The sequence below is a fragment of the Geotrypetes seraphini genome, chromosome 18 (assembly GCF_902459505.1).
Source record: "Geotrypetes seraphini chromosome 18, aGeoSer1.1, whole genome shotgun sequence".
In the NCBI taxonomy this organism is placed as follows: domain Eukaryota; kingdom Metazoa; phylum Chordata; class Amphibia; order Gymnophiona; family Dermophiidae; genus Geotrypetes; species Geotrypetes seraphini.
In genome coordinates this window covers 2,970,415-2,984,336 of record NC_047101.1, presented here as the reverse complement: position 1 = coordinate 2,984,336, position 13,922 = coordinate 2,970,415, and the positions used below count along the sequence as shown (strand labels likewise).

General features: G+C 42.7%; 1 protein-coding gene across 3 annotated transcripts in view; it reads left to right on the top strand.

Moving 5' to 3' along the window:
• Nucleotides 1-13,922, top strand: part of HTR4 (5-hydroxytryptamine receptor 4) — a 137,399-nt gene that overhangs the window by 51,411 nt on the left and 72,066 nt on the right. For all 3 annotated transcript variants that reach the window (XM_033926896.1, XM_033926897.1, XM_033926898.1), the window contains one exon: nucleotides 9,746-9,871. In XM_033926896.1, the coding sequence (XP_033782787.1) occupies nucleotides 9,746-9,871 (126 nt within the window). The remainder of the gene's footprint in view (nucleotides 1-9,745; nucleotides 9,872-13,922) is intronic.

The window sequence follows — 13,922 nt, the reverse complement described above, 5'->3', positions numbered from 1 at the left end:
CATATACACACACAATATGATCTTATTGTAACAACACATAATGGTTAACCACAAAATTAAACTACACAGAGCACACTGTATGCTTCTCAACATTCAGTCCTACCAGAACACAGATAACCCCTATGCAAATACAGGACCAAAAACTAAAAGTACTAATCTATACAAACGAAACCCTAAGATTCAAGACTCTGCATGCAATACCACCCCCAGAGAAAAAGAAACAAATGCATTTCTTCCTGAACAGTGCAAAATATAGACAGAAGAAAATTCTTAAAATTGACAATTCAATCACTAAATTGAAAATAAAACATATAAGTGGTATATAAATAATCATTTAACCCCCCCCCCAAAAAAAAACTAAAAGTACTAATCTATACAAACAAAATCCTAAGATATAAGACTCTGCATGCTGTACAACTCCTCAGCAGTGCAAAACATAGACAACAGATGAAAATTCTCAAAACTGACACAATTCAATCACTAAATTGAAAAATAAAACCATTCCCCTACCTTTGCTGTCTCCCTCCCTCCACGCTGTGCCTTAACATCGGGCCTGCTCCCTCCTGGCCAGTTTAGGCCGCGCCCGCGTTATCTTTGGGCGGCTCCCTCTTCCTCCCTGCACAACTCCGCGGGCAGCTGGTCCCGCGCCTCATCCGGAAGCGTTGCTACGTTAGAGAGGCGGCTTCCGGTTCAGGCGCGGGACGCGCATAGGAGTTGCTTCCGCGGAGTTGTGCAGGGAGGAAGAGGAAACAGGGTTGGAGAACATTACTCTTATACTGTATGTCTTCTCTTGACATTAATTAGTCTAAATTAGACTTATTTCATCTCGTCCATACTGGAAATGGTGGAACAGTGGGTAGAGATTTCAGACTAAAATTAAAGGTTGAAAAAAACACAAAAAGCATCTTGGGAAGTCCAACAGATAAAACTGAATTGCAATGGAATGGACTACCCTATCAAGTCTACCATCAAAATAGTAGGAGTCATTTTAGATCGAGCATTGACTTGATGTCCAAACAGACGCTTCACAGAGGCCAATCCAAGTCACTTCCCTTGGCTCTCAGACCACTGACTCGTCTCCTCCACACTAATTCCAGGGAGGGAGGCTGCATTCAGCCCACCCCTGGCTTAAGTAATGAGAAACTGGGTGGATATCGTGTGAGTGGCAGGTGGGGGTGTCATGGGGGTCTCTGTACAACAGAGAAGAAGCTATGAGGTGGATTGGAGATATTACATAGTGAGGGTGGGCATGAGAGTAGCAAAACACTTTAGTCAGGGATGTCAAGGTCCCTCCTCGGTTTTCAGGATTTCCCCAATGAATATGCATTGAAAGCAGTGCATGCACATAGATCTCATGCATATTCATTGGGGAAATCCTGAAAACCCGACTACATTTGGCCCTCAAGGAGGGACTTTGGAGACCCCTGCCCCAGCCAGTCGGGTTTTCAAGATACCCCTAATGAATATGCATGAGAGAGATTTGCATACCTGTTACTTCCATTATATGCAAATCTCTCTCATGCATATTCATTAGGGATATATTCAAAACCCGACTTGCTGGGATGTCCCCAGGACAGAGTTGAGATCCACTGCACTAAAGGCAGGGGTGTCAAAGTCCTTCCTTGAAGGCCGCAATCCAGTCAGGTTTTCAGGATTTCCCTAATGAATATGCATGAGATCTATTAGCATACAATGAAAGCAGTGCATGCATATAGATCTCATGCATATTCATTGGGGAAAACCTGACTGGATTGCAGCCTTCAAGGAAGGACTTTGACACCCCTGCCTTTAGTGCAACTCTGTCCTGGGGACATCCCAGCAAGTCGGGTTTTGAATATATCCCTAATGAATATGCATGAGAGAGATTTGCATATAATGGAAGTAACAGGTATGCAAATCTCTCTCATGCATATTCATTAGGGGTATCTTGAAAACCCGACTGGCTGGGGCAGGGGTCTCCAAAGTCCCTCCTTGAGGGCCAAATCTAGTCGGGTTTTCAGGATTTCCCCAATGAATATGCATGAGATCTATGTGCATGCACTGCTTTCCATGCATATTCATTGGGGAAATCCTGAAAACCCGACTGGATTTGGCCCTCAAGGAGGAACTTTGGAGACCCCTGGGCTGGGGGATCCCCAGGACAGGGTTGAGAACCACTGCTTTAGTGGAAGCTTAAGTATTTATAAAACATAAGATAGTCCAAGCTAAAATCTGGACCCTAACGTGAAGTAGATGGAGTCTTGAAAAGATACGGAGCCATTTGTCTATCCCTGTGTTATCCTAGCAGAGGTAGGCACTTCCAGTCCTCGAGAGCCAGAGCCAGGTCAGGTTTTCAGGATATCCACAATAAATATGCATGGGATAGATTTGCATCTCAAGGAGGCAGTGCATGCAAATCCATCTCATACATATTTATGGTGGATATCTTGAAAACCTGACCTGGGTCCGGCTCTTGAGGACCGAAATTGCCTACCCCTGTGACCTAGTGTGACCCGAGGTACACTGCAATTGGACGTGCGTGTGTGCGGTGCACAAGTGCTGTGCACGCTGGGTGCAGGTGGCTGCGTAGGAGCCTATTTGATGGATGTCCCTTGAGCAATCTGGTTTGAGCACCTGTTTATCCTGATAATCGGCATGAAATTCGCTAATGGAGAAGGGTTTCAGCTTTTGACTACTGAGCGCTAAAGGATGCGCAACCTTTCAAAAGTGACTTGCTGCCTGGTTAAATCAGAACCTACGTACAGGCACACAAGTGATCTTCTGACGAGACTTCTCAGAACTCTCCCATTTCAAAATAAAAGCCCTGCCTTGTGCACTTGGCTTCAGAGCATCTCGCAACCTACGTATTTCCCACCTATCTTTCAGTTTATTCTCTGTTGCTAGGATAATATGAAAGCTGTCAGCGAAGAAGTTGGCACAGACTAGATTCCTCACAATCTCAGCTTGCCTCTGGCATCCTCTCTTTTCAGCTTATTCCTATATAGACCATCAAGGAATACAAGAAGTTCTTACTTCTTTCCCTATCCTAAGCCAAATGGTGTCCGATATAAGACCTTCTTCGATAGGACCTTAGCGTTTCAGGCAGGTAAACTACAATTCTGGCTTGGTGAATGCATTCATCAAGCCACGTCTTACTGTTCTTTTCAAAAATTAGTCAAGTCTTCTCTGTTTGAAAAATGTATTACTTAGTTGGGTATTTTTAAGATTGTGATCACATTTTTAACTTTTTGTAAAATTTTATTTTTACAGTATGAATGCATTTCGCTGATTGTTCAGTTTCTTATGGTGTAACCGCCTAGAACTCTTGGTAATGGCGGTATAAAAGAATAAATTTACTATTATTATTATTATTAGAGTCTCCTTTCACTTTTGCCACAATCTGTCTTTTTTTGGGAAACCTTTTATTCATTTAAAAAACATATCATTCCTTGAGCTATTTGTACCTGTCTGTGCTGTATTCATAACGTGACCATTTATTTTTTTCATCAAAACGGGACATCTATTAATATTCAGTCCCGCCCCCAATCCTGCCCTAGCCCCTCCCCCAATCCCACCCTAGCCCTGCCCCCAATTTCTTCCATTCATTTTTTCATGTACACCCAATATCTTATTAATTCATAATGGTAACCATAAAATTAAAAAAACTACAAAGCACACTATATGCAGAGAAAATGTTAATTATCATTTATATTTGGGGGGGGTTTCAAAGATGTCAAGGCAGATGACTTTAAAATATGCAATGTCACCTCAGTAACTATAGAAAAATAGACAAATATAGTGCAAAATATAGACAGCAGATATAAATTCTCAAAACTAACACATTTTGATCACTAAATTGAAAATAAAATCATTTTTCCTACCTTTGCTGTCTGGTGATTTCATGAGTCTCTGGTTGCGTTTCCTTCTGTCTGTGCATCCTTTCTTTCATTTCTTTCTTTCTGCACTCAGGCCCAACCATTGTCCCTTTCTATTCCCTCCCTCCTTCCTTCCTATCTTGGATGCACCGGGGAGGGGCCTGAAGCTCTGATTGGCCCAAGTTGTTTAAGTGTTCCCCCATTGGAGGGGCCTTATATAACCTGGGCCAATCAGAGTCTCAGGCCCCCTCCCAGATGCACCTTGAAGGGGGGGGGGGGGTCTTAGGCATCCAGGCCAATCAGAGCCTTATGCCCCTTCTCGGTGCACCGGGGAGGGGAAGGCCCATTTTAGATGACGCAGGCCAGCTGGGAGGAGGGAATCCACGTCCCTCAGGTCATCTACTTAGAGGTGATTTGCAAAAATCAAGGAAAAGGAAAGGAACTACAAATTCAAAGAGAAAGCTGCCCTAATAGATTAAAGCAATAATGCCTGTAATAGATTTTTTTTTCTTCCCTCTCTCTCCTATCTTCTTTAGAAGAAACTTACCATATATTTGGCAACCAAATGAAATGAACCCAAGGTTTCCAAGGAACACAGCTTGTTATTAAGAGATTAAGGGCTCACAGTTTTGGGAGGTTCAGATGCACTTAAACATTTTAAATGTGAAATGTGGAGAACATTACCTGCAGCCAGTTCTGGTATTTGAAATGACATTTTCCATGTTTTTATTTGCCGCCACATTATCACTGCCATGGCCAGCGTTTCGCAGAAAACGTTTCACTCCCGTTGCATCAGGGTAAATGTCCTCTGTGTGACACTGCCAACGCAAGCCAAATCCCTCAGACTGTGGACAGAGTACTCTCTTTATCTGCCTCCTGCATCTTTTCAATGACCCTTTTGCAGAGGCGACATATCCCATGACCAGAGAAATACTTTTAAACCAATTGTAGGAAATATTTTTTCGCTCAGAGAATAGTTCAGCTCTGGAACGCATTGCCAGAAGTTGTGGTAAAAGTGGATAGCGTAGCTGGTTTTAAGAAAGGTTTGGGCAAATTCCTGGAGGAGAAGTCCATATTGAGAAAGACATGGGGGAAGCCACTGCTTGTCCTGAATCGGTAGCTTGGAATATTGCTTCAATGGGGATTCCAGAATCTTACTACTCTTGGGGGATTCTGTATGGAATGTTGCTCCTATTCGGGGTTCCGGAATCTTGCTAATCTTTGAGATTCTTGAATGTTGCTACTCCTTAGGTTTTGACCACGTACTAGTGACCTGGATTGGCCATCGTGAGGATGGGCTACTGGGCTTCATGGACCATTGGTCTGACCCGGTATGGCTATTCTTATGTTCTTTTGATGTTCTGAAAGTGAATTTAAAGCTCATTAAGGGTATTTCATAGTTTTGTGCCTGCAGTAATGATGAAGCATGGGGGCGATAACTGCTTCTGGCCTTAAGTGTAATTTTTTTTCTTATTAGGTATTTATATACCATGTATCAAGATTATCTCAGCAGTTGACAATCATGTACTCAAGCATTTTCCCTATCTGTCCCGGTGGGTCACAATCTATCTAACGTAATGAAGAAAACGGGTTTTATGCTGCTCTGATGCTATCCAGTGCTTTCCCATCTTATTATTAATAACCTCAATTTAATCAAGCCCAGCTATGATTTGAGTCTTGCACTTGTAAGTGAGCAGATACATCATTCTCTGGCAGAAGGGTCTTGGTACACCTCTGTAGTGGTGTATTGGAGGGGTGTTTGTTTCACATAAAAGCATAATTTGGTTTCAAATGTAGAAGAATTCCTGCCAGCTGTTTCTTCATGTTTTTGTAGCTGGATACCACAATGTACCATCTACTGCAGTGGCAGGAGGAACATTCCGGGTTAATCTAATGACGGGCTGATCTATTTTGGAGAAGTAGCTCAGTGGCAAAAGAGCCTCAGAAACAGAGAAATTTTAAAAAGTGGCGTCTTTGTCCAGCAAGGAGGAAAAATGTAGCACACAGAGTAGTTGGTTTCGTGGACTGTGGAAAAGGATAATCAGGGCAATGACAAGGAATGTGGAAGTGTCTTTGAATAGGATTTGCCTTATTACATTTGCTCTTCATTAGCAGATCTGTTTCCTGCCATATTATTAAATAATCACCCTTCGTGCTAACAGAATTAGTCCAATAATGATCACTTTGCTGCTGATGAAATTAAAATGCGCTACATTGCGGATGTGTTTCCATGACCTTGTTGTTTTTAGAAAAGTTTCTTCCTGCCACACCATGTGTTTTTGTCAGGGAAAGAAAATAGGAATGTCCCAAAGATTTTTGAGGTTTTTTTTTCTTGTCATGGATAAGGAAATGTTTTCCTGAAGGGTAGAAATTTTGTGTATATTTATTCTAAAAGCATTTCTTACCGTAAGAAAGTCACAGGACTTCTTTGCACAATGGCAAATTGCTTTAGGTTCCAAATCAGGGTGGATCCTAGGACCATCAGGCCATTCAGGTTTTCAGGATAGCCCTAATGAATATGCATGGAGAAGATTTGCATGCCTGACACCTCCATTATATGCAAATCTCTCTCATGCATATTTATTAGGGCTATCCCAAAAACCCGACTGACTTGGTGGTCCTCCAGGACACGGTTGGGAACCACTGGTCTGTACCGGGTAAAGCTTTGGATTCTTGCCCAGAAATAGCTAAGAAGAAAAAATTTAAATTGAATCAGGTTGGGCAGACTGGATGGACCATTCGGGTCTTTATCTGCCGTCATCTACTATGTTACTATGTTAAGACTTTGATGCAAGGTCATCCTACGGTTCTGTTTTTTCAATGTCGCTGCACAGACTTTGAGATATCCCCTTATTTTACTATTCTGAAACTTCATGCCAAATGTTAATTGCACCTAATTACCTCGTTTGTAAGCCTCGCACCCATCTTTGATTTACAAGGGACTGCACAGCTGAAATTAATGAGTCAGGTAAATAGCAATTAAGTACATTCCAAGCTCATTTCGGAAGACGCTCCATCCCACTTGTGTAAACAGTTCCTAAATATGTTTTTCACGGACAGTGTTTTGTTGTGTCTATGTTTATCACAAGTGTTATAGATCTGATTCTTGGTTCCTTCTTTTGCATCTTGTTTTTCAGGAATATAACAGCTAAGCTCTTAAAGTCCTTTTGTCTCTGCCCAACTTCTTGTTCATGGCTGGGGATCCTTTTATGCCTGACTTCGGACTGTTTGATTTCTATTGTTGCAAATCTGGAGCCTTCTCCGAGAGGCTGTTGTAGAGGCACCAGCTCTCTGTGAGGGACCTGCACTCACCCTTCAAATCTTCAAGAGAGACTCTTCATAAAAAGGCTAGTGGGCTGAGGGGCAGTCTTAGCTCCAGTTACACCCTTGGCAAGTGAAGGACACTGTGCCTGAAGAAAAGGGGAGAAACGGTTTCTGAGATTGACCCTGAGTATGGCTGGACACATTGAAAACAACCACGGGGGATGATGCTGGAGGACCGTTCCAGACTAGCACAAAACCAATTTCTTTTTAGATCTGTAATTCATCAAGTCGTTAGCAACATAAGAACATAAGAATTCTCACTGCTGGGTCAGACCAGTGGTCCATTGTGTCCAGTAGTCTGCTCACGTGGCGGGCCCCAGGTCAAAAACCAGTGCTCTAAATGAGTCCAGCCTCACCTGCATACGTTCCAGTTTAGCAGGAACTTGTCCAACTTAGTCTTGAATCCCTGGAGGGTGTTCTCCCCTATGTCAGACTCCGGAAAAGCGTTCCAGTTCTCTACCACTCTCTGGGTGAAGAAGAACTTCCCCTTTCAACTTTAGAAAGTGCCCTCTCGTTCTCCCTACCTTGGAGTGAACAACCTGTCTTTATCTGCTAAGTCTATTCCCTTCAGTATTTTGAATGTTTCGATCATGAGTCAGTGGCACCTAAGAAGAAGAAGAAGATACTCTCTCAGAGTTTCATATAATTACATCTTATTCTAGACCCTTCTTTCCTCTCAGAAAGGTTTCCTTTCTGTTCCTATTTTTGACCTTTGTTGCTGTCATTTTTTCTTCTAGACCCTGGAGTCTAGGATCTACTTATTTGCTTAGGCGCTTAAGTCTCGTCGCATATGACTTTTGGTGCAGATCTCCTAAGTTGTTTCAAAGTTGCATCTAAGGATTGCCTCCATACCACCTTCATATTTTTTTTGGGCGGTATGACCTCAAGAACGGGACAAATATGGTCTTACCAGCAGTTTCTCTTTAGGCAACTCAGAGTCCGATTCCTGGCTGGTTAAATAGACCTGGATATTGGGGTGGGGGCTGGTTCTTAACACAAGCATTTGACCCAAAAGCTATTTTAATCACTGGTTTATGGGACTTTGATTGGGGAAAATGCATAGCTTGTTAGATCAATTCAGGGCTTATTTGGGGGAAGTTGAAGGTTGGTAGTGGTTTGAGGACTGTTTGTTCTTGTCCTGATATGTTTAAGCAGCACCTTCCGGAATCCCATGTCAGCTGTCTTTGTTTCTGGTCTGGTAATATCATGTGTACAGTATTTATTTTGTCTGTTAGTTCTGTGATCTCTGTTAAGATTTCTATTGTAAACTGCTTTGACGTGTTTTGAGAAGACCAGTATATCAAGTCTCAAAAACTATAAACCATTTACTTGCCTTTTCCAAATCTGAGCGCAAGGCAAGCTACAGGAGCAAACTGTACTGGATTGGTAGCTTGGAATGTTGCTACTATTTGGGTTTTGGCCAGGTACTAGTGACCTGGATTGGCCACCATGAGAATGGGCTACTGGTCTTGATGGACCATTGGTTTGAACCAGTATGGCTATTCTCATGTTTTTACGTGAGCCAAGTAAAGGACAATCAAGCCATGGTGACATCACTGATGAGGTTGGCTCTGAGGCACTGTGGAATGAGGCATTATGACATCACAATCTCACCTCTGGAATGTTGCTCTCATTGGGGTTCCGGAATCTTGCTATTCTTTGAGATGTTGGAATGTTGCTACTCCTTGGGTTTTGGCCAGGTACTAGTGACCTGGATTAGCCACCGTGAGAGCAGGCTGCTGGGCTTGATGGACCTTTGGTCTGACCCAGGAAGGCTCTTCTTATGAAGCTTTTTTTTTGTTTAATTAGCATTCTGCACTGAATACATTCTACCATGCTCAAGCAGACCAGATATTCACTTGTCAGTCCTATTCCAAGCATGAAGAACTGCTGTGGACTTTGAGTGCTCGAAGCTTTTGTAAAATGATTTGTGTAAAGGGATGTGAATTCTTCTGCTCCAGGTCACATGTACCCCTCCTGGAACTCGCCATGTGCACTTACCAGCCTAGTCTCTGCTTATGCTTTTCCCAGGTAAAGGGACGGGGATTTGTACTTCCTTTTTCTCTACTCCTGTATTTATGGCAGAGGCCAAAGGTCTTTAATTTAATTGCAAGTAGATTAATTCAACTCAGCCTAGAAGCCTCTTGTTGATTGACTTATTATGTATCAGTCTTTCCTCAGTGCCAGGCACTGGCCATTGCCTGAGAAACATCTGTTATGATGTAGGGGAGGGTTTGTGCACCCCAACCCCTCTGAGATGGGATCTCGTTGGAGGAAAGCGTGACGTATATGCAGTAGGTCAAAGTACCTTTCAACTTTCCAGCCCTCCAGCTCTGAAGGCTCTGCTGTTGGAAAGATCCCCTTTCCTATTTCTGGTGAACAGATATCCTTTGCATATACTATACATCTGGTACCTATGTATAATATATATTTTCATTGTGTAGTGTGTGGTGCTCATCATTTTCCAAAACTGTGCTTTGAGAATTTTTATCTGAAATGATCTGAAACTTTTTGGGTCTTTTTGGCTTTGTACATGTTGTAGATTAAATACCTCATTCCCTTTGCAGCTCGAGTGAGGGATTCAGCGTGGCGGAGAAGACGATCCTCATTGTGTTTATCTCAGCGGTGATCTTAATGGCAATTCTGGGAAACCTGCTGGTGATGGTGGCAGTGTGCAGGGACAGACAGCTCAGGTGAGTGGCACCCTGCTGGCAGGTTGGCATCCGACCTTCACTTGACCACCTCTGTAGCCCACTAGAAGAGGAACATGAGACCTGCTCAAGGGACTATTAGCACAAGTTATGGCCCTCTAATTTCCAAAGAAATAAAAGCTGCTTTCTGTATATGGTGCCAGTTGGATAGAGATGAAAACAGCCTGTACAGTTCTCGTGCCCATAAAGGGTTAATTTCAGTACAGGGCATCTGTGGGAAATGTCTATTACAATGCCTGTTTTTTGTTTTTTGTTTTGGGTTTTGTATTTTTTTTTTTGCAATTTTTGTGTCATAGACACATACATACCTTTATAAAATAGGTTTATACAATGATTGCTAGTAACGAAGAAGCAGGTGTGTATTTGTACATGTGTATTTGATAAAATACACATGCATGAGGGGCTGCTGAAAAGCTCTCAGCCCAATCAAGAAGAGAATAATGTGGAGCGCTGAAACTTACAAGTTATCCCACACTTTCTGGACAGGACAGTTTTCATTTGAATGATATGAAATGAAATGAAAAGTGTCCAGCAAAGTGTGGAATAAGCTGTAAGTTTCATCATTCTCTTCATGGTTGGGCTGAGAACTTTTCAGTGGCTCCTCCTATTGTGATGTCATAATGGCTCATTCCACCAATGCCTAAGAGCCAACCTCATCGGTGATGTCACAGTGTCTTGGTTTCCCTATACTTGTGTCCATTTACTAAATGCATTTGCCTCATTGAAATGAAAAATGCCCAGAAAAGTGTGGAATAAGTTATAAGTTTCAAGGCTCCACATCATTCTCTTCTTGGTTGGGCTGAGAACTTTTCAGAAGCCCCTCATGTATTGCAATTATGTCCCAGCTCTGCCCAAACTACACTCTGGGAATGCCTACACCAGGCTGTGTAGAAAAAGGCAGACCCTTAGAGTGTGCAACTGCATGATAAGATCACCCCTAAAATGGACACACAATTGTTTTCCACTGCATATGATGTTGGGCCAATTTTTCCCTTGTCCTGTTTGATTCTTTGTACCGTAGGTATTTCTCCTTCTAAACAATTATTTGCCTAATGCTGAAATGGACATGGTGGGAGGACAGACTTCTTTCAAAGAGCAACAGGTCAAATTCTAGAAATGGCTCTCGAACTGAGCGCCAGAAAAGATTGGGTGCTAAACGCTATTCTATACAGGGCACAAACCCTTTTGCAAATGCTGGCACCCAAGTTGGCTGCAGCGAGTCATTATTCTACATTGACACGTCTAATTTTTGGGAACGCTCCTGACACACCCAAGCCCTTTCCATAACCATGCTCCCTTTTGGGTTACGTGCAGTCAGATGCGCTTGGAAATTCTACTGGTGGCCAGTTAACAACAATAATCCGTTGCTGGCACCCAATTATTGATTGATAATAGCTCAACAAGTCAATAAGTTGCACTTGCTCCCAACTTTGGGTGCTGTATATGGAATCCGGGGAAAAATGTGACCTTTTTGTCAATATATATGCCGCAAAGTATTTAAATTGTTCCACCTCAAGATCTCCTGAAGACAAAAGACTGGGGTGTGACAGGGCAGCAGTTGCATCTGTATCCCGCTCTCCTACTGCCCCTATTTATTTCTTCAATTTTCTAAAATGTTGTCCCAGGGAGCTCAGAATGGTTTACATGAATTTATTCAGGTCCTCAAGCATTTTTCCCTGTTTGTCCTGGGGCAATGGGGGGATTAAGTGACTTGCCCAGGGTCACAAGGGTTTGAACCCACAACCCCAGGGTGCTGAGGCTGTAGCTTTAACCACTATGCCACATTCTCCCCACTGTCCCTATCACTCATCAAAATTTTTCCCGCATCTTCCATCACTCCTTTCTTCTCCTCACCCTCCCTATTTTCTCCTTTCTCTCTCTCCCCTCCTTCACCATTTGTTTTTTTCCTGACATTTCCCTACCTTTCCCCTCTCCATAGAAGTCATTATTCAAAGGTTTTTCGGTGAATAAAGCCCTGTTTCAAATGGTCAGTTTAAAAACTACAGTGTATGTGTGCTTTAGGCTAGGGGAAACAAGTAACACACACAAATGAGATTTTCAAATCTCTGTGTTATTGCCAAAGGGTAAAGTGTTTGCAGAAGCAGCAGACACAGTTCTCTGAGGGAATAATCAAAGCCAAAATCGTCCCAGAGCCCAGGGTGACAAGTGCCCACAGACTTGTGCGAAATGTGAAGGGTTTAGCTATTGACAGTGTTTCTCTGTCACTACTGTCAGTTTTGTTAGCTGATGTGTTTGCTATCATCCTTATTTTGCATTTCACTATGGCTTCTATTTGCAGAAACTTTCTTCCCGTTTGCTAAAAACTCTCTCTCTGTCTGTTCTGAATTTCTTGTTTGCTGCTCATAAGGGCCCTGGTTTGATGTTTGGATGTCAGGGAACTGCTCTCACACGCTGTCTCTCTCCTTTTCATGCACTGCTGGGTATCAGTCTAGGGGAGAGAAATTGTGTAGCGGTTGTGACACCAGTCTGTATATTACAAGAAACATAGTCAAACTCTCTCCAGACTAATTTACACTTTTTTTATTTTTTTGTCCAGCATCAACTAGTTATAAAGAACTTGCAAATTCGAGGTTTGCTGTTCACCTGTTGGCTTCTAAGAACTTGCTTATCAAACGCAAACATATCTCAGAAGGAAAGAGGATTTTATCTCTCGCTTCTCTGGTGCAAGCTTTTCACCTGTCAGCTTTGGAGCTATCTGAGATGAGCTCAGAACCCATGACACTGAGAGCATATTCTCCCAAGGTCCATTCATTTGCCAGAGCTCTCAGCTTATTCTGGGGGAAAGCGACCAATCTTAATCCTAAATGATGGTAGAGAAGAAACGGAAAATGAAAAAATATTGGAAGTTAAAGGCCATCTGGCCCATCCAGTCTGCCTGTCCTAAGCGTTAGTCCCACATGTTCTTGGATTCAGATACTTCTTACCACCTCCACTAGGAGGCAGCTCCACACATCACCCCAGGGCTTCCCAAACTAGTCCTAGGTAGGCATCTGGATTTCCCCAGACATGTCCTTCTTTCAATCGGGTCAGGCAGGAGGCAATCCGCACATGGGCGGATTGCCTCCTGCCCGACCAAAGCATGCAGCGGGGGCGGAGCTAGGGTGGTCTAGAGTGGGTAGATTTTACAATAATAAAATCTGGCAACCCTAGTTTCGTGCTTGGTTTTGGATTGTTTAGGTCTGGGATTACTGCTCTCGGATACTGCAAACTGCGTTGTTTGGCCTTCGTATGGGAGAGCTGGGGGTAGAGAGAGGAGACCTGGCCCAGGGCAGATCACATCAGATATCAAGCTTCTTCTTCATCACAACTTTCTCTTTTGGAGTGTGTGGTGCAGTGGTTAGAGCTACAGCCTTGGTACCCTAAGGTTGTGGGTTCGAGTCCCACACTGCTCCTTGTGACCCTGGGCAAGTCACTTAATCCCCATTGCTCCAGGTTTTTGTTTGTTTTTAAATGTTTTCAATAGCTATTATTGTTTTAAATGATGTATTGTTATCTCATATATGTTTTTAAGACCGTGTACACCGCCTGGAAGGCTGATTGGGCAGTATATGAAATTTTAGATAAACTTTAAACTTGAAATAGATTGGGAGCCCACCAGGATAGTTAGGAAAAAATGCTGGAATACCTGAATAATTTCTAATCCACATTGAACTGTAGGATATGCGGAATATAAATTATTATTTTTTTTTTAATTATTTTATTCTCTTAGATTTCATCTTGTAATTTTATCCTTATTTGTCATAAAGTTTTGCATCTCTTGGGCCTTTAAAGATCTGCATCCAAGTTAACCTTTTGCTGTGCACGCTCTGTTCACGCTTTGCTGTGCTTGCTTGGCGCTCAGCTGAAAGACCGATGTCTACGTGGTATTCATGCTTCAGCTGTATCGCTGGCGCCTGTCCAGGGCTCTGAGGTGAATTCCCTCATCAACGATCTATATTCTAACCAGGTTTTTTTTACTTGAACAGGGGCTTAGATAAGAATCAACACAACATCCCCTGTTTTAAATTGCTGC